This window comes from Sipha flava, unplaced genomic scaffold, assembly GCF_003268045.1.
Source record: "Sipha flava isolate LNK unplaced genomic scaffold, YSA_version1 609_pilon_pilon, whole genome shotgun sequence".
Lineage (NCBI taxonomy): Eukaryota > Metazoa > Arthropoda > Insecta > Hemiptera > Aphididae > Sipha > Sipha flava.
The window spans coordinates 231-25,383 of record NW_020273586.1 but is presented as its reverse complement, the minus strand read 5'-3'; the positions used below and the strand labels follow the sequence as shown (position 1 = coordinate 25,383).

General features: G+C 27.2%; 3 protein-coding genes and 2 pseudogenes across 3 annotated transcripts; 3 read left to right on the top strand and 2 right to left on the bottom strand.

Moving 5' to 3' along the window:
- Window positions 1-667: 667 nt before the first annotated feature.
- On the bottom strand, window positions 668-13,912 carry LOC112691393 (arginine-glutamic acid dipeptide repeats protein). Its single transcript, XM_025565634.1, has 21 exons — window positions 13,710-13,912; window positions 10,541-10,675; window positions 10,247-10,477; window positions 9,120-9,218; window positions 8,977-9,057; window positions 8,772-8,919; window positions 8,202-8,240; window positions 8,019-8,126; window positions 7,749-7,954; window positions 7,566-7,688; window positions 5,770-7,498; window positions 5,614-5,706; window positions 5,264-5,465; window positions 5,020-5,176; window positions 4,767-4,948; window positions 4,388-4,516; window positions 4,053-4,327; window positions 3,715-3,990; window positions 3,042-3,142; window positions 1,187-1,275; window positions 668-887 (listed from the first exon to the last, which is right to left on the bottom strand). Exons 2-21 carry the CDS (start codon window positions 10,583-10,585, stop codon window positions 815-817), a joined length of 4,386 nt encoding a protein of 1,461 aa, XP_025421419.1. The 5' UTR covers window positions 10,586-10,675; window positions 13,710-13,912; the 3' UTR covers window positions 668-814.
- Window positions 1,431-2,985, top strand: LOC112691396 (annotated as a pseudogene).
- A 222-nt stretch (window positions 13,913-14,134) lies between the features above and the next one.
- LOC112691395 (isocitrate dehydrogenase [NADP] cytoplasmic) lies at window positions 14,135-15,837 on the top strand. Its single transcript, XM_025565635.1, has 2 exons — window positions 14,135-14,931; window positions 15,025-15,837. The coding sequence occupies exons 1-2, from the start codon at window positions 14,454-14,456 to the stop codon at window positions 15,783-15,785; spliced, it is 1,239 nt and encodes a 412-aa protein (XP_025421420.1). The 5' UTR covers window positions 14,135-14,453; the 3' UTR covers window positions 15,786-15,837.
- Window positions 15,838-21,037: 5,200 nt separating this feature from the next.
- LOC112691381 (piggyBac transposable element-derived protein 4-like) lies at window positions 21,038-22,928 on the top strand. The gene is made up of 5 exons (XM_025565621.1): window positions 21,038-21,160; window positions 21,946-22,092; window positions 22,186-22,621; window positions 22,709-22,785; window positions 22,872-22,928. The coding sequence occupies exons 1-5, from the start codon at window positions 21,038-21,040 to the stop codon at window positions 22,926-22,928; spliced, it is 840 nt and encodes a 279-aa protein (XP_025421406.1).
- Window positions 22,929-23,625: 697 nt separating this feature from the next.
- Window positions 23,626-24,818, bottom strand: LOC112691392 (annotated as a pseudogene).
- Between the last annotated feature and the right edge of the window lie 335 nt (window positions 24,819-25,153).

Sequence of the window (25,153 nt, the reverse complement as noted above, 5' to 3'; positions counted from 1 at the left end):
TAGGAATAACCGCATATTTTGAAATGAATTATTATATAAGGTTCTATAAGGTCAATCAGTAAGCATTTCTAATTATACTTGATATATCCCTAGAAGTGCGACGGATTGATTTTGATAAGGGTGCAGCAAATACAAAAATGTAATTGCACTTATGTTTATTAATTAGGTACTAATTATTAAATATTAAGTACTAATTAGTCTAATTTATTAAAACAATCAGAGTAAAATATTAATTAAAAAAGTTTAATACAAGCATAAATCTTAATTTTAAATGATTACAACATTTACGTATAATGTGAAATTTTCATAATAAAATTTAAAAAAGAAATAATAATATTAATATTCCAGTTCTTGTTTACTTTAAAATTTTTAAATAATTAATTCACAATTTAAAATGTATTATGTCAATGGATAGATCTTAAAAAGTACTCAATTCATTATCTTAAAATAATTTAAAATAATTAACTTAAATTTCATACATTTTATAATTAGTGTTAGGAAGTAACTAATAATAAATATTAAACAATATATAATTACTATGCTTATACATTTGATTAATAAAATTACCATATTTTATATAGTTTTATAATTTATAGTATACATTAATATAGTAACTTTATATATATATAAACATAATATTATAAACATTTTCCCTATCATTTTAATTGTTAATAACTAAAAAAATTAAGTATAGATATTTTATTTAAAAATATCACTCACATTATTTTTCAAAAATTAATGTACATCATTACCTTTTTGACATATGGTAATTATCTTCTCAATTATGTTAATAATTTACCTGTGTAACTAAAAGTTATGGTCTTCCTCGTGCAGCTTCTTCAAGGGCACGAACTTTCATTTCTCGCTCTCTCTGTTGTTGTTGTTGCCTAATATGTTGTTGTCACATAAAGTATATTATTGATTATGCATAAATACATGTATTATAAAACTTTTTATTAATACTAATATTAAAAGAACTACAAATGGCCGAGATTCAAAATGGTTAATTATTTCTATATTAAAGTTATTTTCTTCATTTTTTTTTTTTTTTTTTTACTGTCAGAAGAAAATATGGAAAAAATTAAAAATTGACCTACTAAGAACTATTTGTGGCTGATTTCCTATTTAATTTTTCAATATTTTTTAATTTTAATTTTAATTCATAATCAATAAGTTTCATACACACCTAATAAATTCTTCATGAGCCATAAAAGCTTGATGTGGAAAACGTTCACGTTCCATCATCATTTGTCTTTGAAAATGTTCATGTGCAACCTATTTGGAAATATGAATCATATCAATATATTTTTTAATTTAAACTATACTGAGGCTTTCAAGTTAAAACTTAAATAAGAATTTAAATTTACATAACCTAAAAGGTTAAAAACATATTTTGATATTAATATAATTTTTTTATTTTAGGACTTCTGTAATACTAACATAAAAATATTTAGAGAAGGGGTTCATAAAAGATTTCGAAAGTTTTGAAAAAGTAAAATAGTGAAATGATTGATTTTTTTCATATACACAGTGCGTCCTATAAGTTTTGAGACAACCATTCTAAAATTAATTCTAGTATCTAGATAATTGTGAAATTCTGGAAAGTTATTACGATGACACTCATAGTCATTCGTACAAAGATTCACATGTATAGGATAATCTTTGGCAGTATAATTGTAACCTTCATGAATGTATGTTTGTGATCGCGGTTATTATTCCAATATGGAAAATAATCTTGAACAAATAGCGATAAAATTTTATGTTAAGTTAAAAAAAGAGCTATAGAAACGTTCCAAATGATGATCAAAGCTTACGGTGAGTTATGTCCCGTGCTACTTTAATTTGGTGATATAGTCAGTTTTTATCCGGCAGGGAGTCATTTGATGACAAGCAGAGATGTGGAAGACCAAGCACAACGAAAACTGACGAAAGCATTGCTCACATCTCAGCTGTTTTGAACGAACATCGAAATGCTGGTTGTAAATTAGTGGAAGAGTTAACTAACATTCCAAAAACGATTGTTCAACGAATTATTAGAGAAGATTTAGGAAACAAAAAATTTTGAGGGCGTTTTGTTCCTCATGAGCTAACCAGGAAATAACGACATGAGACGAAAAATTACGCCAAAAATTATCTTCAAATGGTTACCAATACTCCAAATTTTTTAAAAAATATTATTACGGATGACGAGAGTTGGTGTTTTGCCTATGACCCGAAAACCAAACGGCAAAGTGCACAGTGGGTAGGGGAAAATTCGCCACTACCAAAAAAAATTCTATTTCGAAAATTCAAAATCAAGACCATGCTTTGATTGATTTTTTTTTTGATTTCCAAGGAATTATACACAAAAAATTTGTGCCCCCGGGAATACTATTTATGTCGAATTCTACAAAAATGTTTTAGATCGCCTCTGTAAAATAATTGCACGCGTTAGGCCCGCTTTATGGAAAGATCGGTTTTTTCTTGCTGCACGATAACGCTCCAGCACACACCGCGGCGATTGCACTCAATTTTTGGCCAAAAAAATGGTTCCAGTACTCAACCACCCCCCCTATATTCACCAGATTTGAATCCTCCGGACTATTTTCTGTTCCCAAAGTTGAAGATGGAGCTCAAGGGATACTATTTTGCCACCATTGAAACAATTCAAGAACCAATGACTCAAAAGATCAAGAATATTCCTAAAGCTGACTTTTCACGGACCATGGAAAATTGGGCTATTGTGCAAGAAGATGTATAGAATGTAATGGTGACTATTTTGAATAAAAAATTGCTTAAAACAATTTTTTAATTTTTTTTTAATAACATTAGTACCTTAGTCTCAAAACTTATGGGATGCACTGTGTATATATATATATTTTTTTTAAAGATATCAAAAAAGGTAATATTCTTGCAAGAAGATAGATTTAGTAATATCTGAACTTTAATCAATATACAATAAAACTATTGGATCTTAAATATGTAATTTCTAGTTATAATGTCATATTTTGTTTGAATTTAAAACTATAAAATAGTATTACTTGATCTAAAAATGGTCTTACTTGGTCTGCAAATGGCCGAGCTAACACATCACTTGGATGATGAAGTCCTAATGTAGGATCACGACCAGGTAAAAGATTTGGACGAGGGTAAGCACCAGAAGCTAAAATTAGTATAAGTTCATCACATATTAATATTAAATATACATATATCTCAATAAAAAAATTAATATAAATTATTTTTTTTTATATATAATCTATACTTAGCTATTAAAATTTTACAAAAAATGAAAAAAAATTCTTTTATAATAGTAGATAGTAGAACATCTTATTAAAATATGGAAATAAGTTTTAAAATAATAATATTTTATTTTGAAATTATATAGTTATATAATTTATGTTATATAATTTAATGTTAAGTTTGAAATAAACTTAGACTCACTAAAATACATTTAAATTGTAATAAAAATAAATAACTAACTAACCTAAAAATAAATTTATATTTATTTCTTATTTTCTCTTTTTTTTTATCTGTATATACTTACATTAATTTAATTTAATTTAATTAGTCAAATAATTTGTTAGATACAATTGTTTTATTATAATTAATCATATATTTTATTCAATTAATAGGTTTTTATTTTGAAACTTATAATACAATTTAAATTAAACAAATATTGTGTAGATGTATTCATAACATTTAAATTTAATGAAATAAATAATTAGTTATACATACAACCAAGTGGATAAACTGAAGGTGAAGAAGCAGAAGCTGAGCTATCAGCAGCAGCGGCAGCAGCAGCTGCAGCAGCAGCTTGCTGTCCTGGATGTAAATGTAGGTGAGTATGAGAATGTGCGTGAGTATGTGCATGATATTCAGGAGAAATACCAGCTAACTGCAACCTGACCATAGGATCAGTTGCCAATGCTAAACGATTTGCTTCTTCAGTAGATGGTCCAGAAGGGCCTCCACTTGAATTATTTTGGTTTGAATTTCCATTTGGCCCACCAGCTATAAACATTTAGAACATAAAAATTATATTTCATAAACATTAAATTGAATATTAATATTACCAAGTCTATCCATACGCTCCCGATCTAATGGATTCATATTACTAGGAGTAGAAGGTTGACTAGGAGCTCCAGGTGATGGATACAAACCAAATGGATGTATACCAGGGGTTCCTCCATAACGACGCTGAAGTTCAATCCAATGTGGATCAATTCTGGGAGGACCAGATGATCCAGACTTTAAAAATTCATCTTTAAGTCTATCATTCAATTCTTTTTCTCTAAGTTCTCTTAATTCCCTTTCACGTTTTTCGCGTTCCATTTGTTCAAATTCGAATCTAAAAATATGTTTTAATTGATTCTCTTTTTCAAATAGTAAATATTATAGTTTAACTTACCTGTCACGTGGATACATATTAAATTGATAATGTAACATTGGATCAATGCAATGAGGTGGCAAACCTAATCCAGGTCCTGAACGTTGTAATGAAACAGGAGAAAATCCAGCATGTGGTCTAGCGTATTCACTAATCAAAAAAAAAAAAGTTATATGATAGTTTCAAACTTCAAAATATTAAAATATTTCAGAATAAGAAAAGAAAAGCTAACTATAAAAATTCTAGAATAACACTGTAATCTAAAATAATTACTAATAAGATGCTACATAAATATATATCAAAACCTATTAATAAACTTTTTTTGTAAAGATTTTAAAAGTAAAAATTAACAAGATTTATTACTAAAGAAAATATTTTTTTCTGATTTTATATGATGTACCTTAATTGTCTTAATGCAGGAGTGTCAGGGTATATAGGAGTATTGGCCGGTGTTCCTCTATGTTGATAACTATTAACTCTATCATATGGAGATTGAAGTGCTTCAATACTACCTCGAGAAGGTGGCTTAACAACCTGTTCATTAGCAACTTGCATATGTTTGTCATTATTTGAACTTTTTCTCTAAAAAAAATTTCAATTAAATACAAGTTAAAAGAAATTCATAACTACTAGTTTATTATTAGTATAATTACTGAATGTGATTTATCTCTTTCATCTCGCTCTTTTTCAGCTTGTCGTCTAGTTCTTTCTTCACGCTTTCTACTAAGTTTGGACTCAGGAACTGGTTTGAAGGTTAAATCAGTACGACAACATGAATTGTAATCACCTCTGTTCCAATGTCTCAAAAATCTAAATTAAGATATTTAATTATTATCAAAAGTAAAAATTATAAACAATAGACAAGTATGATAGATATACTAATATAAAAAACTGTACATTGCACTTTGACTACGATGACATTCACTATCTTCAATTTTAGGTTCAGGTGATGGTCCATGAGGTATATGTAAGTTTGGACTTGGTGAACTTTCTTCTTCATTATTACCATCATCAGTACTTTGACTCATCATCTGATCGGGCTTCATCATTTCCATTCCTGGTGGCATTCCTGTAGCTAATTCCATTGCACCCATGTAACCTGTTGTAATAATAATTAAATTACTCAATAATATAATTTGAGATAAAACTTTAACAAACATTACTTTTAAATTAATAAATATATTAATAATATTATAAATTAATAAATTGCAAATCAAAAGAAATTTTTTTTGAAATTTGATTTTTACCATGCATGGCTGTATGGGCTCTCAGTGCTTCCAAAGATAATGGTGTATGATGTTTAATAGCACTTGCTTGAGGAGGTAAATTTCGACTTGAACCTAAACAATTTAAATTTAAAAATAAAAATTACTGTAGAAAAATTATTTTCCGTATTAATTTACCATGTACAGATGAAGAGGCATGTTGATGATGGTGGGTATGCTGATGATGATGGGTGTGACTACCATTTGTTGCATTACCAGCACCACCATGAGTAGATAAAGATGAAGAAGTTGTGTGTGAAAGAGTTGCTGATATATGGCTTGAACCTGACTGAGGGCTGTTTCCTCTTTTTAACTTATGCTGTACTAATTGTGAAGATGAAGTAGTTGAATGTGATAAAGTATGTTTATCTGTAGAACTTGAAAGATGTTGAACTGATGTTGAACTGGAATGATGAGTAATTTCTTCATCAATGCGACTGCTAGTACTAACTGAATGATGATGATGAGCTGTCATTGTTGTGGTTTCATCAGGACCTCTTTTACTCGGTGGTGGTATAGGATAAGGTGCATAAGGGAATCCATATGGTGGATATCCTGCATATGCAGGATGAGGATGATATGGATTATGCAGAACTGCATGTGCAGCTGCAGCAGCAGCAAATAATGAATGTGGATGTAATAAAGGATGATGAGGATGCATAGCAGCAAATGGATGATGAGGTGGAACTCCACCGGCTGGAGATATTCGGTTTAATGAGGATATTTGTTGTGAAGGGTGCATTACTGGTTGAGGAATAGATGTTGGAGGAGCAAATAATGGTGCTGAAGAAGTTTGAGTATGTGATTTGGCTTGTAACGGAGACTTTAATTCTGGTTCTTTTTTAATTGTTTCAGCCGACATATTAGCTAAGTCTGTATTAACAGTAATAGCAGAACTTGTTGCTTGTAATGGTTGAGAAACAGCACCAGGACCATTGTAACCAGGTACTTTAACTTCTTTTAATGATTGTAATGGATCAGATATTTCTTGCTTTATTTTTAAATTTTGTGGTTCCAATTGTGTTTCATACACAGGAGCATGTATTTTATCCGAAATTTGATTGTTATAAGGATAAAATGGAGTAGCAAATGATTGTGTGACCGGTGCAGAAACAGTAGGTACATTTAATGATTTGTCTCCAATTCTTTCATGATCATTAAATGAATTTTGATATGTTGGTACAAGTATTTGAGGTTGATTTGGAGTAGGTGGTTTTATTGCTTCTGAACGCCTAGGTGAATAGGATGTTAAAGCAATTGGTGAAGTCATGCACTCTTCTTGAACAGGTTGTTCAATTTGTGGTTGGGATATTTCTTCAGAAATAGTTGTAGTAGTAGTCAATTCTTCTTTAACTTCAACATCAGCATCTGAAGGTATGACATTTTCAGCTGCAAACTGAGTATTTGGTACTGTGTATGCTATTTTTTCTACTGACTCTTTTTCAACTTCTTCAGTTGAGTTAATAGACTGTTGAGATTCTTCTGGCACATCTACATTCATAAGTTCATCACTAGTTTCATTTTTAATTGATACATTTTCGTTATTATTAACGTTTTCAGCTGAAATAACTATCATATCTTCAGACTGGGATTCAGTATTTTGTTCTTGAATAGGTTCTTCTTTAGGTATAACATCAGAGGTAAATTCAGATTCTGGTTGGGTTTCTGTTTGTATAGTGTCAGATGTTTCAGTTTCTTGATTCATAGATTCACTAGATGCTAGAGTAGTAACTTGAGCTTCATCATCATTACCAGAATATCCATCAGAACTTGTACTCTCAGAATGGTTGGATTCTCGTTTTAAAGGACTTTCTTCTTCACCGTCAGTATCTAATGATCGTTTTTTTGGAGTATCACTCAAATTTCCCTAAATATTTATAATTATAGAAAAGATTCAATTTAAAATAAATTAAAATTTTAAACAAAAAAATTACCTTAGATTTAGATTTATCAGTTGAAGGTGAAGCCACTGATGTTTCTTTTTTTTCATTATCTTGAATTATTTCTGGTGTATTAGCTCTGCTGCGCTTTGATCTACTCTGGATACTTTTAGTAGGCTAAAAAAAAAAATTCTTAAATAAATAAAAACATTCCACGATGAACATTGATATTAGTACCGTTTCTTTAGATTTATTACGGGTACGCATTCTACTTGGAGATTCAGCAGTAACAGTGACATCGGAAGTAGCTGGACTAGGACACTCAGCAGGTGATTGTGGTGTAGGTGGTAATTCACCATATTTTTTATTATAACTGCGACATTCAAAACATAATAAATTGCCTTGCTTAGGTCCAATAGCTGCATTTTGCCAATCTCTAGTACCTATAAGTATATAAATAAAATATAATACAACAATATTTAATAAAAAGCAATATTTTAGATTTACTTGTTGCAAAACAATGATGACATCGAAATAGTGTAGTATTATCTCTAGAGTCAGAGTCATCTTCAGTATTTCCACCATCGTCTTCACTAACACCAGAACTCCCATCACCTACTTATGGAATAATTATTAAAAAAAAAAAAAAAAAAAAAAAAAAAAAAACGGTATTATATATTATTTACTAACCGGGTTCTTTTGATATAGGTGATGGACGTGAACCTGTACCTAGTAAAAAATAAAATTATTTAAATAAAGATGAATAATTAAAGAAAATTATATTATATGTATTATGAAAAATTTATATTGATTATAAATATTGAAAAATAATGTTTTTACAAAATGTAAATAATATTTTGATACTAGTTTTAAAGTATCAAGTTTAATAAAATAATAAAAAATTTAATTAAAATTAAAAATTAGTAAATGGATAATAGTCGTAAATTAATATATAAACAAATTAATGTTTACCCTTGAGTATTTTATTTTAATTAAATTAGAGTTATAATAATACATTATATTATTATTGAGTCAAGATTTTATTGACTTTGTATATACCTAAATTTGAAACCAGACATACTTTATAAATATAATAATTATCCAGACAGGCTAAGCATTTATTTATTTATTTTAATATATGAGATATTTATTATTTTATTTTATGTTTAAAGTTTATTAAGTAATAAATAATAACAGTAATACAAAAGGGTACACAACAATACTAATAAATGGATAGAATAATAAAAAATTGTAAATTACTAGATTCATCTTTTTGAGCACTAGATGGTCTTGTAGCTCTTGTAGTTCTGATTCGTCTCAAAGAGCCTTGTCTTCTTCTTCTATGAGGTCTATTATTATTAGCACCCGGTGTTTTTTTCCATAAATAATAGTACTCGACTAATTCCGGCTAAAATAAATTTATTTTAAAATTATTTAATGAAACATATGTAATTAAAATACTAACAGTATCCTTATGGGGCAACAAATCTTTTCTGATTCTGTGAAAATTTTTTCCATATTGTCTTAATCCTTTTACAAACTTTTTCTAAAACAGAAAATTAACAATAAATATCACTTAAGATAGTACTTAGTAATAATATGTATTACCGTTTCTTCTTCAGACCACTTTTTATCAATTCCTTTAGGCATTGGACACTTAACTAGTGCTTGTAAAGCTTTTCCAGGATCATAACCAGAATCATGTAACTAAAATGTATAAAAAATAAATTAGCTTCAGTTTTTAATTTTTTTAAAACATTAAATTAAAAAAAAAAATTCCTTTAACTCTTTGAAGAGCAATGACACATATATACATTTTTAAAAATTATACGCAAAACATTGATGTACATTTATGTTTTAAGCACTTTTATTTTCTTGATGTTAATGTATATTATATTATAAAATAGCATTGTAGGAATATACGAGATAGATGAATTATGTGCTTCGCTCTGTTGGTTATAATTTAAACTAAATTAATTAATTTTATTTTATGGAAGTCTACAGTTAAAATATTAATTATGTCATGTCAATTTAATTTACAGCTGGTATTGTCTATCATATCATAGTTCAAAGGCGTCACTTTGATTATCACACAATTCAGATTACATGATGATAACTCATGATTATAATTTTATATTTCAATGTCTACAATTTCATTATAAATTTATAATTTATTCGCAGTTTATTTCCTAGTATATTTGTTAGTTTTTAATGTAGTTTTACTACAAATAAAAATGAGTTTATCAAATAAACAGGTATAAGAAAATATTACTAATGATGAGTCTGAAGATGATAGTGAAAGAGAAGACAATTTTTTAGATACAGAATTTTTGCCGGACTCTAAAATTGAAAATAGTTTTATAAATAATATCAATAACCATTAATATAATATGTTTTGTTTTAGTTAAATAAATGTTCTTTTATAAATGTATTTGGAAATAATATAATTTAATACATGATGTACAAGTGTACATCAATGCTAAAATAAAAAGATACAACTTTTAGGGTATTTCTGACATATTAAATGTCATTACTAAAAATATGATTGTAAAAATGAGACAAATCTATAATTTATCAATCCAAGTTTTAAATTTTTTTCTTTTTTTTTTAATGTTTCATTTCTAATTCGCACTCTGAGTAGCGTCTGTATATTTCTAAGTCACTCCTCAAAGGATTAACATTTTGAATTTTAAAGTCTTGATTATAATAAAAGATTTTTAATAATTTTTACTTACAATGTGAAAAGCATTAATTGTTGTATCATCCCGTGATGCTGCAATACATCCTTCGTCAGCAGAGCCACCATCACACATACCCGCGTATGCAGCCATGGATCGAGCTGCACGTAAATAAACTAATAAATCTCGATCTCTTACAGTACCTGATACCCAACGGGCTTCTTCTCTATCCTCTCCAACTATTCCATTTGAACTATTACTAACTGTTCGATAATCTGGTAATCTAGCCTAAACAAAGAAATATATGTTATTTTATAATTTTATTGAATTTTAATACAAATTTGAATTTACCTGATGAGATGGTCCAACTCTAATCTCCCCTTGGGTTGAACCCATTGTTCATTCGGGTTCTTTATATAATAACTTTTCTAAATCATAGTGATATTGTTTTTCTTAATACATTTTCATTATTTCAAATAACTGCACCTGAAAATATAATAAACAATTAAAATAATAAGCTAAGTAACTGCAAATGTTGATGACTTGGTAGAATATTAAAAAATTAGGCAGATAAAGATTGTCAGTAAAATACTTAAATAATAACTATTCAATTATCTAACTTACTACATTACAGTTGAAGTGTTTTATTTAAGTGCTACTAATAATAAATTTAAAATATTAGTTTTTTCAACTATAATACTTAAAATCACTTTTATAATATTTATCGAAATAAAACAAAGTAAATTGACAATATTGTTAAAATGTTGTTTATTTATTAAATTTATTCATGAAAAGTATCTTTGTTTTACTAAAATAACAACAGTTAGCTAAGAAATTAAGACACAGATACAGAATTAAATATATTTCTTTCAATCTAAATATTTCATAAAAGCTTAACTACAAATGTAAGTATTAAACATCTCAATAAGTACAAGAACAATTATAATTAAAAATAATAGTATTGATATAATTTAAGAAGTTTATAATTGAATAAGATTCAATTGTCTATGTAGAATATACATATTATGTACACAATATAATATTTGATGTAGATACCCGGATAAACTATACATGTATTAATGTGATAAATAAATAAGCCAGATTAAATATTTTGTTTATACCACTAAATAATTTTTAGTTTGTCTAAGAAAATGATTAGTTTTTATCCTAAATTATAGAATATTTAGGCACATTATATTTGATCATTATTTATTAACTATAATTATGAAACTAAAATTGCTTATATTAACAGTTAGGAATAATTTTCTTTTAATTAATTCAATGTAATTATCGATCATTATAATAATGTTTTATATATTTTTAAGATAGTGATTATAATTATAACAGAACTATTTATAAGCAATAAATAATATATGGGTTATGTTGTAGAGCACAATTTCAAAAAGGCCCTATTTAATAAATATTGAAAAACAAAAATGTTTGCAAAACAAACCACCTAATATACATACATTTAAAATTACACCCAACTAGTGAAAACCATTAATTATATAAAGTCAATTCTTTAATTGAATGGAGCAAATAGTAGATTTCGGAATGAAAAATATTTTTGTAATTGAAAACATAGATATAAATTTAGAATAAGTAGTTGAACATTTAATTAACAATGCTAAAATAATGCATCTTGGTATTGATTTAAATACCATAAGTATTAATAAATACAAAACAATATTCATAGTTTTAAACATTTTTTTTAAAAAAAAAAAAGTGTAAAATTGAGTTTTTTAAAGAGAGATAAGTATTGAGACCCATTATTAGTATTCCAATAAACATGAAGGCATTCGTACAGCAGATGATCTACAACCTCTTTTTAGATATATCAGGTGATCTACCATATTATACAAGGTATAGTTGGTGATCTACAATTATTATTACCTATTATTATACGCACATAATTGTAGACCGCAATAGGACAGTATTGCAATAACGATTAATGACATTTACAATATAACTACGAATTATTAGCAATATAGCTGGATTGATTAGTTTCAAATTGTTTTTTGGTCAGATTTTGTCTATAATGCGAACGTCTGAATTTTATAAAATGTTTACTGTAATTGAAATTATAATTATATTTGACTAATTATTTTTTATTTTTATATTTGAAGAATATTTATAAGATATGACATATTTGTAGTAAAAAAAATAATGTGTTTTTATACTATTAAAATGTAGATCACTCGTCCTAAATTCGCAGATCACGAATGCCAACATGAAAATACAATGAAATGTTTCAAGACATTTATTCTCTAAATAATTATGAATATATAAATAATAAAATGAAATAAAACAGGAATATTACTTTATTTATTTTAAATATTAATTTTACTCTTTAATTTTACTAATCGAATATGTATATTTTAGAAAATAAAAATGAATAATATACAGTATCATTTAAAATTATAGTTAAAGGATCTAGAAGGATTCAATTCTATTATGACAGATTATAACATCAAAATTTGATAGTTACCTGTTACAATATATTATAAATTTTTTAAGTGTACAATTGATAGACAATCCAACCAAACATCGAAATCCTTATTTTAATTGTTAGAAGAATTTATATATTAGTTTACTGAAATTAGTGAACGATAAGTAAATAATTATAGTGACCAATAGGCCAAAACAGTGTAATTGCAGAAAATAGCAATAGGGTTTTTTATTGTTCCGCCAAAACATGCCTTATATTAATCTTAATATATAATAATAATAAAAATAAATTCTTTGAACCAAATAAATTAAATATTTATACTATCAAAGGTGATCTAGAGAAATTGAAGACAATAGATATAATGTCTAGGGTAATTTATCTTCTTTTTCAAAGATTAATTGAAACGATTAAGTCATTAAAACATTAATGTAGATTAAATAATTTATCTTATTAATAAATTATATAAAAAGCATACATACATATTGATTTAATTTTGACACTTACACCAAATTAATGTAATAAAAGTATTAATAACTAAGCAAGTAATATTGTTAATCATTAAAACATTAATATAACCAAAGAGTAACTAACTTTCAAATTATCTAATATAAAGTCTAGCAATAAGAAAAAAATACACAATATAGGCACCTAAGATATAGGTTCATATAAATTGATGTTGTCAAAACTAATAATAATGATCTGACGATCAAACTACAGAATTGAATCAAAACTTAATATTTTCAATTAATATTATTAAACAAATATGCAGTATGGAATTATATTTTTTATACACATATAAAAACAAAACGAAGCACATAGAGTGGAAAATAAACCTTTTAAATTACAAGTTTTTTTTCGTAAACAGTTTTGCAGTGCTGAAAATTGTCTGATGAACGAGATATGGTAGAACTACACGGAATCTTGGCTAACAACCGAAATAGGAACTAACCAAACAAGATAATTGAAGCACATTTAGCAGGTAGAACAGTTATGACTATGACTATTCTCGATGACAGTCAATTATTGAAAGTAATAAAAAAAAAAAAGTAATAATAATATTATAAACATTACCCAAGCGAATAGTCTTTGTTCTTAAACAGAACGATGCACACCGTATACGATACGTACTGAGATATCATTATTAATTAGTCACTTCTGATTGACGCATTCAATTATCCGGTGTATAAATATAACTTGGACACATAGATAAATTAATTAATTAGCAGGTTTTAAGGTTTTCAACCAATCTACTAATAAAAATAAAATAAAAATAATAATAATAATATTAATCACTTAGACGCCATTTTAAATGAAAAACAGTATGAGCGAACAGTTGGGAAAAACTTACCGTACTTAATATGAACCGTGCAGAAAGGGAGCCACTGTATGGTTTTATATCAGAAAAAACAATCCCTATATACGAGATAAGCTATTATCTTCTTTTTTATCATTTAAATAAATTGTCACATTTATATTCGTGGTCATGTAATATCGATTATAAGAGGAAAAAAAAACATATGAGTTTGTCGTAATCAATGGTTCCACCTTCCACGTAGACGGTTTGCGATTAGTGCGAAGTCCGGTTTTTATTCTACATTGTTATCGTGCATCCAATTTGATGTAATTCCTATTCGTTTAATATAATTTCCGTCGACAGTGATCAAATCAATTGTGTGCTACTCAGTTGAATATCATTTAAATTTAAAACTTGAATCGTTACGGTCTTTAGTACCATCTAAAGAACAGTTAAACTATCCGTTTCGTTGTTAATTTTTAGGCGTTATTGTAAACTCATTTTTTATATTAAATATAATAATGGCGAAAATCAGTGCTGGACCTGTCGTTGATATTTTGGGCGATGAAATGACACGTATTATTTGGGATTTGATCAAGGAAAAATTAATTTTACCATTCTTGGACATCGAACTTCACGTCTATGATTTGGGGATGGAAAATCGTGACTTGACAAACGATCAAGTTACATTAGATTGTGCTGAAGCCGTAAAAAAGTACAATGTTGGAATCAAATGTGCTACTATTACACCAGATGAAAAGAGAGTTGAAGAATTCAAACTTAAAAAAATGTGGAAAAGTCCTAATGGTACCATCAGAAATGTTCTTGGTGGTACTGTGTTCAGAGAAGCTATTGTATGCAAAAACATCCCTAGATTGGTTACAGGATGGGAAAAACCAATAATAATTGGAAGACATGCTCATGCTGACCAATACAAGGCTACAGATTTTGTTGTTCCAGGAGCTGGCAAACTTACATTAACATGGACTTCTAATGATGGTACATTTTGATTTTTAGTACATGATGATTTGTACATTTTATAATTTTAATTTTACCATATAAAATGTAAATTTTTATTTATTTTTATTTAAGGTAATGAAAAAATTGAAGAAGTTGTCAATGATTTCAAGGGTGCAGGAGTTGCATTGGGAATGTTCAATACAGATGCATCTATTATAGATTTTGCACATTCTTCATTGAAGTTTGCTCTATCTAGGGAGCTTCCTTTATATCTAAGTACTAAAAATACAATCTTAAAAAAATATGATGGTCGTTTCAAAGATATATTTCAAGAAATTTATGATACACAGTATAAACCATTGTATGAAGCTAAAGGTATTTGGTATGAACACAGATTAATTGATGATATGGTAGCATATGCCATGAAATCTGAAGGAGGATTTGTTTGGGCTTGTAAAAATTATGATGGTGATGTTCAATCTGATTCTATTGCCCAAGGGTATGGATCATTGGGATTGATGACATCTGTACTGATTTGCCCTGACGGTAAGACTGTTGAATCAGAAGCTGCCCATGGTACTGTTACTAGACATTATCGTATGCATCAACAAGGTAAAGAAACATCTACAAATCCAATTGCATCTATCTTTGCATGGACTAGAGGATTGTTGCATAGAGCAAAATTGGACAACAACAAACAATTGGAAGATTTTGCAAATAAATTGGAGGAAGTCTGCATAGAAACTATAGAAAGTGGGTTCATGACTAAAGATTTGGCTATATGCATTAAAGGGATGAATGGTGTTCAACGATCTGATTATTTGAATACATTTGAATTTTTGGACAAATTGGCTGCTAATTTAAAACTTAAATTAAATCTCTCTTGCAAATAGTAATTAATGGAAATACAGAAGTATATATTTATGACTATTTGTATTTTAACAACGGTTTATTTTTATTTCTATAATTGTGCAACATTTAATTTTTCATCAAATTGGTGGTAGTTCTTTATTTATTATATTGGAGCCCAAATTAATTTAGGTGTAAGTTAATGTTTTGGAAACTACTTTCATTTATGAGACTGATGATAAATTTTAACAAAATCAAAAAAAAATGTAATGTTTTTATTTCAATATTTTTTGTCATTTTTAAAATATAAATGTAATCTGTTCTGACAACCTACAATATTTTCTTAATATTTATTAAAATTAGTTTACACCTGAAAATTGTAATTTGTTTTATATTTTATAATATATATGTATCTGTATGAATATCAGTTATTATTTTAAAAATAAGATAAAATTATTTTGTGATCTGACAAAAATGATTTGAAGGTACTGCAAAAAATGTATTTATCATAAATGCCTGACTCATTTTTTCAAGTTGCATTTATAACAAAATCAAAGTCCACATGGATAAAATTTCACAATTTATTATGAAATAAAATACAATGTCTATTATAGTTGTTTATGAAAACAATCAGTTAACAATACACTAATTAAATTAAATCTATGCTTTAGATTTTTTAATTATAAAGTTAGAATAATGGAAGAATAATCCTTAACTTAATGTAAAAGTTAAAAAGAAAAAGGAAAATACCATAGTTAAGCTTAATTATTTTTGATTTCCCTTATTGTGTATAAATTAAAATCCAGTTTATTATCAGATAATAAAAGAAAAAATTAAAGAAATAGATTCTATTTCTTTATTTATGAAATGAAAAAAATACAATTTTATGTAGTTGTCTTGAAGTAACATATGTTAAATGTATAATTAATTTATAGTAGTAGTCCATAGATGATAGACTATAGTTCTATATTTACATCCACGATGTATATATACATTCCTTAGTCCTATCTCAAGATCTAGAAATTAATTAATACAGTATTTACGTATTAAATAATTTAATAATAACAATATAAGGTAGGTAGGTACGTAATGTTATAAATATTTACAATGGTCAATAATTTGAACATATGAACTTATTTAAAAGGTAATTGTTCATGGTTGAATTATTATCAACAGTTTAAACAAATAAATATATATTTAATATATGTGTAAACTCTTAAGTCAAAGTGTAATATGATCAAATTAATAATATAATACGTATTATTAGATAAGAGTTATTATATGATGTCAGATAACATTAATAATCTAATTGTATTGGTTTAGTTAGTTACTTATTAATGTTAAGTATTCTAAAAAATATACGTAATTATCTTAAAAAAATAATTCACTATACAGATAAAATGAAATACTTCTTTATATAACTATTTATAATATAATAAATAATACCTACATATAATGAAAGAACTTTAGCCTTGAAAATATTTGAAATGCTTTCAGTGAATCGTATAATAACAGAGAACTGTTAATTACTTATATAATGACCATAAGGTTAAATACATATAATATATATAAAGAAACTGATATAGGTTTTGTTGTGTAATTTTTTATTAGGAAAAAAATATTTTTCAATTTGCCAGTTATCTTTAATTTATGATCGAATAGTTACGTCAGTTGTGATAAATGTCTCTGAATAAACTGATAATTAATCTGTATACTTAGTGAAATAAATGGTGTGTTTATGGACTTGTACGAAACATATAGTCATGAGTAAGTGACATAATGTAAAAAAAATATGCCGTTTATTTCATAAACGAGATTATGCAATGCCATATTAAGACATTTTACGCGCCAAAAAAAATTCTCTAAGGGGCCTGTCCACGGAAAATATAGTAGATCCTCATGAACCTTTTAGATATTCTAAAATCAATGCTATCAAAAAATAAGAATTTTTTCTGTAGGTACTTATTATAATGAATACATTTTATTTACAATTTTATTTAACAACTTACAAGTTACAATGAACTAATTGGATTTATTTTATGGGTTTTCTTATCTGGATACTTATTTTAGGCATTTTTTATAATAAATAGTAAATAGTTCGTGTTAGGACTGTCAACCGTTGAGAAACACAGCGATTACTGAAATATGAATATGGCGTCCCCGTAGCCCGTATCAATATTTTGTGCATTAATATAATAATATTGTTCATATTATGTCATCTGTCTATAAATAAAATTAATAACCCGACAATCAAACTAAACAACAACTCTCGAGACGTGTTTTTAGTAAAACCATGATAGGTCTGGAAAACGTCAAAAACCATATTAATATTATGATCAAAATTTAAAATCATTTTAAATTCAACGTAATTTTGTTTGTATAAATAAATAAAAACGTCAACGAAAAATTATTGATAAAATGATAAATTATTTTAAATATGCATCTAAAAGTATAAAATGGAAGAAATATGCCCTAAAAAACAAAGAAATGCAAAATATGCATTTATATGTACAATAAAATTTCAAAACTAGCTTTGTAGAAGCATGAAACATATTTGTTTCGCACTCTGTTATTTTTGTGACTGTGCAAAAAAATATGCAAATGCCACAAGTCCTCTGCTCTACTCATAAGTTATGCATTTATGAGCCTATTGCCCTCGCTGTATAATATGTCACTCGCAAAGTTCGGGATTCCCTTATACAATATAGGCAAAAATAATAGACAAATATTATTATAATTAAGGAAACATACTATGAAACGTATAAGTGGCGTTTTAGTTTCAATACATTTTTGGTTAACTACCTATTACGTTTTTATGCCCCATACTATATAATGTAACATTGTTTCAATTCATGAACTATAAATCAATGAATTTCATTATTCATTTTTACGTTTTAAATATTCATTAAGATCGAATTTAATGAGACAATGCGAAATATATATCGAAAGAGAAAAAAATTGTTTCGGAATAATAAACCCAACCAAGAAGTTTTTATCATATTATCATAATCTTTGTTCTATACATAGACCAACAATTATTACTTTAACTAAAAACTACTGCTAATAAAGTTCTGTACTTTACACTAGAGTTCAGGGCTAAAGTGGCCATAATTATTGAAAAAATGTTGTAGGCCTGTTTAATTTAATATGCGGACTGGGCATACATAAATATTAATAAAAATTTATCAAGTTGTACCAACCCATGTTCAAACCACGCAAATAAATAATAGAATATGGTCGAATAGAAACAAATATTAATGGAGTATATATTAAAATTTTTTTTATTAAATGGTCTACTAAAATGTGAAAATATTCATGGACCCAAATCTAACAATCGGGTCCTGGTTTTTCTCAAACAGTCTAGCGACAAATTCATTGCAACCAACCTAATTATAGTTTTTAGCGACCTATATTAGCGATATGTTATAACCTATCGCTAATATAGGTCGCTAACCTAGGTTATAACCTTCAAGTCAAAAAAAAAAAATTCCAAAAAATATTTAGGCCCAACAAAAGTTACTTTAAACGCTTATGCTAGATAAATTCTTATTGTTGCCCATCTGTGCTCCTAGTACTCGTATATTTGATAAGCTCACTAATAGTCATCTAATGCTCTGGAAGTAAGGTTAGAAGCTTTTGACATATACGGTTTCTCTATTACATATAATTAAGTATAGGAACTCAACTTTATTTTTATTATTATTAAAAGCCAATTAACATTCTGAATACAAATTATTACAATACACAAATTGGATATTTAAAATAAGATAAGAAAAACTTGAATAACATTTATTTTGCTAATTCAATAGATCTTTACACTATTTTCGTTTTAATTTGCGTGGCGGATATTTTCGAAGGCATGACGGTGGACATATGGGATATTAGAATAATGCTATGTGTGCTTACATTTTAGTGGAAACGTTTATACATTGTTTGGTCAATAGTCTTAATGCAATTGATTGGAAAGCCTGAATTGGCCTGGTGTTTTAAGGGCTTGGAAGAACCCCAGATTGTGATCCCATAAGACCAAACTAGTATAATGACATATATAAGTAGTTTGTTTTGAAATGGTATTCTGGAAGTGAGGAAAGGACGGAGGAGACGGAGTCTATTGTTTGCTGTTTTTTTCTTTAGACTTCAAGGATTTTTACCTAGTATTATAACTATAATTATTTTATTTCTGTTCGAACAGGAATAAGTATGATATCCACTATTAATCGAGGACACTCTAGGGGAGATCTCTTTAAGATAAGAGTAATTTGCTCAGATTTGTCGGTATTTATTTTAATTTTAATTTGTTATAGTATTTGTACTTTAATTTGTTTTAATTTTTTTTTTTTTTTCTCCAAGTTTCGATTTTATTTGCATGATCTTGAAATGCTTTCGAGGCTTGGTTATAATTAACATAACTACAGTAGAAGAACTCAACTTATCACTCTTTAAATGTTCGAAGTACAAATTGTGAATTCAAATAGTGATAGTTAATTAGCCAATAATTAATTGAGTAATATTATTAGAATAGTTTACGAGAAATTCTTGAGTAGAAGTATTGAAATAAATCTATAGCTTCATAGTATCAAATCAATAGTTTTAAATCTATAAAATAGCTATAGATAACTAAACAAATACATTTTTAGTCACCTTAGATTGTTTACAGAAATTAATATACATGATGCTTATTAGAATTAATTATACATTTATAAATAATTTTGTCACACAATTGCTTACATAATGCACCGTCAAAATTGAAATTTTTACATTATACAACACAGTGGCGCCGAACTAATTTTTTTTAGGTGTAGCAAATTTCATTAATTTATACCCACCTATCTTTATACGGTATGAAACCTAAGCCATGGGGTGCAGAGCCTTTCACACCCCCCGGTCAATACCGATTTTTTAAATTCAAAATATTATTTTCACAAATAAATTGTATTATTTACTAAATTTTCGCATTATTTAATATTTTAATATATATATATATAAGTACTTTAATTTTTAATTAGCATAGAAATTAATTATATGATAAACGATCATCAGAAAAGGATATTGACAATAAAACTGATTTATATTTTATATTTTTATTAAGATCATATTATGTGGACATACAGTTATGGATGCATTGAGAGTTACATGCACTAATAGAAACTATTTACATAAATAACATCATAATTAATTAATAAATATAATATGTTCATTGCTTACTGCATCCTGTTACCTACTTATTTGATTAACATAATATTTTTTTAGTACTGTACTGTATGATGTAAAAATATTAATAAATAAGTCAGAGTCAATGTCAATATCATTTTCACATGATATTAACATCAGAGAATCCAATCGTACTTCTGCGATTGTACTATTAATTCATTTTAATTTTGAGAAGGCTCGTTCTGAAGATGAACTTGATACTGGTAAAGTTAGTCCAATGCTTAACGCCGTATAAATAGCTGCAAACACTTCTTTTAGCCCATTTTATTGACATACCATGTATACTATATTTATTGTTCCAGACGTTGTTGACAATATGATTTTCTGAGTTCTCTTTTTCGATGTCATTACTGGTATCATCATCACATGGTATTGGCTTATGTAACTTCTCTGGTAATTTTATTAATTTTGCAATCATTAAATATAAATTTACAAATTGTATTCACGCCTCAAATCCTCAGCCTTTACAAATTGTCCATATATTTTTTCAAAACCATTAAATGTATCGTTTGGTAAATTTGATTTTTCTTTAACTTCTATTATTTGCTTTACTTGAAAAAGTGATAAATCTTTATATAGTGGTGTTGACTGGTCATTAAATCTTCCTTTCGTTTTATTACACACAATGTCAATGATTGTGAAGTATGTGTTAATTTTAAAATTTGTAAGTGGACAGCTGATAGATTCATTAGACATAATTTCACCCGGCTTTTGTTCTTCTATTTGCTACTAATGGCGTGAAATTCGTAATTTAATTTATTTAATTATTAATAATTCGTCATTTCTAGATAATACAAACTGATTTTTATCTTCGATTAATTTTTTAAACTGATTGTCATCTCTGAAAACTTGAATATTTTCAAATACACATTATATATATTCAGTAGCAGCCAATAAATCAATTTATACGCCTTGTAAAAATATACTTAAAGGATTAGTTAGCTCAAATATCTATTTAAATATAATTTATTTGTTACAAACACATTTTGGGAGTTTTTAGTAGAAGAGGAAAATTCATATGCAGTTGAAGTCTTTTTGAACAGCGATCGGTCTAATTCTCGTACTTCAACTTGGAAAAATACAGACGTTGTTGAAATGAAAAAATGTATTGCTCTTTTATTTCACACGGGTACTATTCGCGTAAATAGATTAGAAGACTATTGGAAAACCAATGAGCTTTTCAATTTTCATATTTTTCGAAGTACTATGAGTCGTAACCGATTTATGCTATAGCTCAGAGTCCTACATTTTTGCAAAATTCCAGAACAAAATGATAATCCTACAAGTCGCTTACATAAAATCGACAAAATGACAAATTATTTCAATAAAACAATGGAAGAACTTTACCAACCATCTAAAAATGTATCGATCGATGAATCTATGGTTTTATTTAGAGGAAGACTTATGTTTCGTCAGTATATAAAAAATAAGAGACACAAATACGGGATTAAGTTGTATATGATGACTGAGTCGTGGGGATTGGTTCATAGAGTTCTAATTTATTCAGGAAAAGGTATTGGTACATCAGAAGAGTTAAATCATACCGAATACGTTGTAAAGAAACTAATGGAAGGTTATTATTACAAAGGCCATTCAATCTATATGGACAACTATTATAACAGTGTCAAGATAGCACATTATTTATTAGAAAAACAAACATACTGTACGGGTACTTTACGAGCCAATAGAAAAAATAATCCTAAAGCTATAAATGATAAAAAATCGAAGAAAGGTGAAACAATTTATCAATATACAGAAAAGGGAGTTGGTGTGGTAAAATGGAAAGACAGACGATATGTGATCGCAATATCTTCAGAACATTCACACGATTTGGTAAGTATAACTAATAGAAGAGGAATAATTAAATCGAAACCTCTTTCCATAACAAAGTACAATGAATATATGTCGGGCATTGACAGAGAGGATCAAATGCTTTCCTATTATCCTTGCGAAAGGAAAACGTTGCGGTGGTATAAGAAACTAGGAATACACTTTATACAATTCGTACTACTTAATTCGTACTTATTGTATAATAAAAATGTAAAAAAAAAATTCATTTTACGACTATCGGTTAAAAATTATTTCGACTTTATTAAATTCTGGGGAAAGTAATATTACTGAAAAACAACCAACAAATAATAATGCATTACATTTTTCAAAAAAAGTATCTAAAAATAAAAACAACAAAATCATGTATAAGAAATGTAAACTATGCAGTTCAAAAGGAGTACGAAAAATGACGTCGTTTTATTGTTCAATGTGTGAAGACGAGCCAGGATTTTGTCTAGACTGCTTCGAAGAATTTCACAGAAGTATATAAATTAAAAATTATGTTAATTGTTTTATATATATTTATACTTATTTGTGAGTTAAAAACTACAGTCTAATTCAATAAGTAGTATTTTTTTATTTTATTTCATTTTATTAAATATTAAAAATAAATCTATACAAAAAAAAAGTTGAATTTTCATTTTACATTTTTGTGTAACCGCTGGTTGTAGTACAAATTGAGAAAAAACCAAAGTACTTATAAACTCAATAGTATCGTAATATTATTGAAAAACATAATTAAAAGTGTGATGTATGAACAGTTATATTTATTAAAGTATTTATTTAGATATAATTGTGGATTCTTATTTATTATTAGCATGAATCGGGCGCGCAACGCCGGTGTCAGCACGTAGTTGACAGTATCAGCCGAGACTGGTTTTTGGTTACGGCTATGCGCGCGCTAATGCATAATTCGGTCAGCAGTGAACGTGTTAATAACTCATCTTTAATTGAATTACGTATTTGAGTAGCAATAGCTTGAATTAATTGGATTTGCCGTTGCCATGAGGTAAAATGATATATGTGTTTTCCCTTTAAGTGAACTTCAATTAAATGCGATGCTAATGGCGATGAATATTTTGCTAATAAAATTGTTAAATCTTTAAAGTTTCCACGGATTTTATCTTTCCAACCTTCTCTATGGCCTCTAAACCAGGCCCTATTTTTATGTGCACTCCGACACACAATGTGTACCACGAATGTACAAGTGTACACTACGGTCTACAAAATAAAAATTAAATAATAAGCCAACTAATAGGAAATATGAGTATTATTGAATTTTTTAAAATTTAATGCATATATATATATGTATGTAATATATTCCTTTTTCTAAGACAGTAGCAAGACTAATTTTTCATTTAAAGCAGCAAAATCAAGTGTGCAGTCCGAAATTGTACAAATAATAGGGCCTGCTCTAAATGGTAAACTATGTCTACCTAAATATAATGTCTATTAAATTGTTGATAACATCTTTATTCATTACTAGTTTTTCATTTAATTTTATTTCATTGATTGAATAAGAAAAAAAGCTGCTTCTTTATATATTGCTTTAATCGAAGCAAAAGTATGACTTTCCGTAACTTCGTTTTTACAAATTTTGACAGGTCCATTTTTCCAATCTGAAATCTCATTGCATATCCATTCACATTTCCTTTTTTTACCAAATAATGCACAATGAACACAGTATAATCGGTTATTAATCTTAGAATAGGACATTCATTTTCGACGAACTACTGAGTGGTTTTCTCCACTAGCAACTATAATGAAATTATCTACCTTGAGAATTTTTGGGAAAACACTCTGCGGGAATTTCATGAGAGAATGGCTGCATTGATCCACATTTAAATAAATATTCAATTATTTCAGTACTTATTCTTTGAATTGAATTAATTATTTAAGGATAATTTCCAAATTTTGACACTAAAAAACGGTATGGAATTAAAAATTTGGTTTCCAAATTCAAATCCCATAAATTTTACTCCAATTATCTTTGCATTTATAATATTTTCAATAACTTTTTCTAAAATATTTATTTAAATTAAAAAATATTTTAAATTAAATTGGTTATTTTATTTTTGATAGTTAGAATCTCTTAATATTGATAAATAGCAATTGTTACCAAATTTTATTTTTATGTCTACTTATAAAGAAAAAAAATTTAGTTTTACTATATTTTTGTATTGGTGTAAAAATATGGGAACGGTTAAATGTTCCATGGCTTTGATCAAATTTGTCATTTTTTTTTTTTTTTTTTTGATAAAAATATCATAAACAATTTAGATTTATATATTTTAAATTAAATACCAAGATAGGTAGGTAGGTAGGTGAAGTATAGGCAGTGGCGTATTTGAGGGGGGCGATGGAGGCAGTC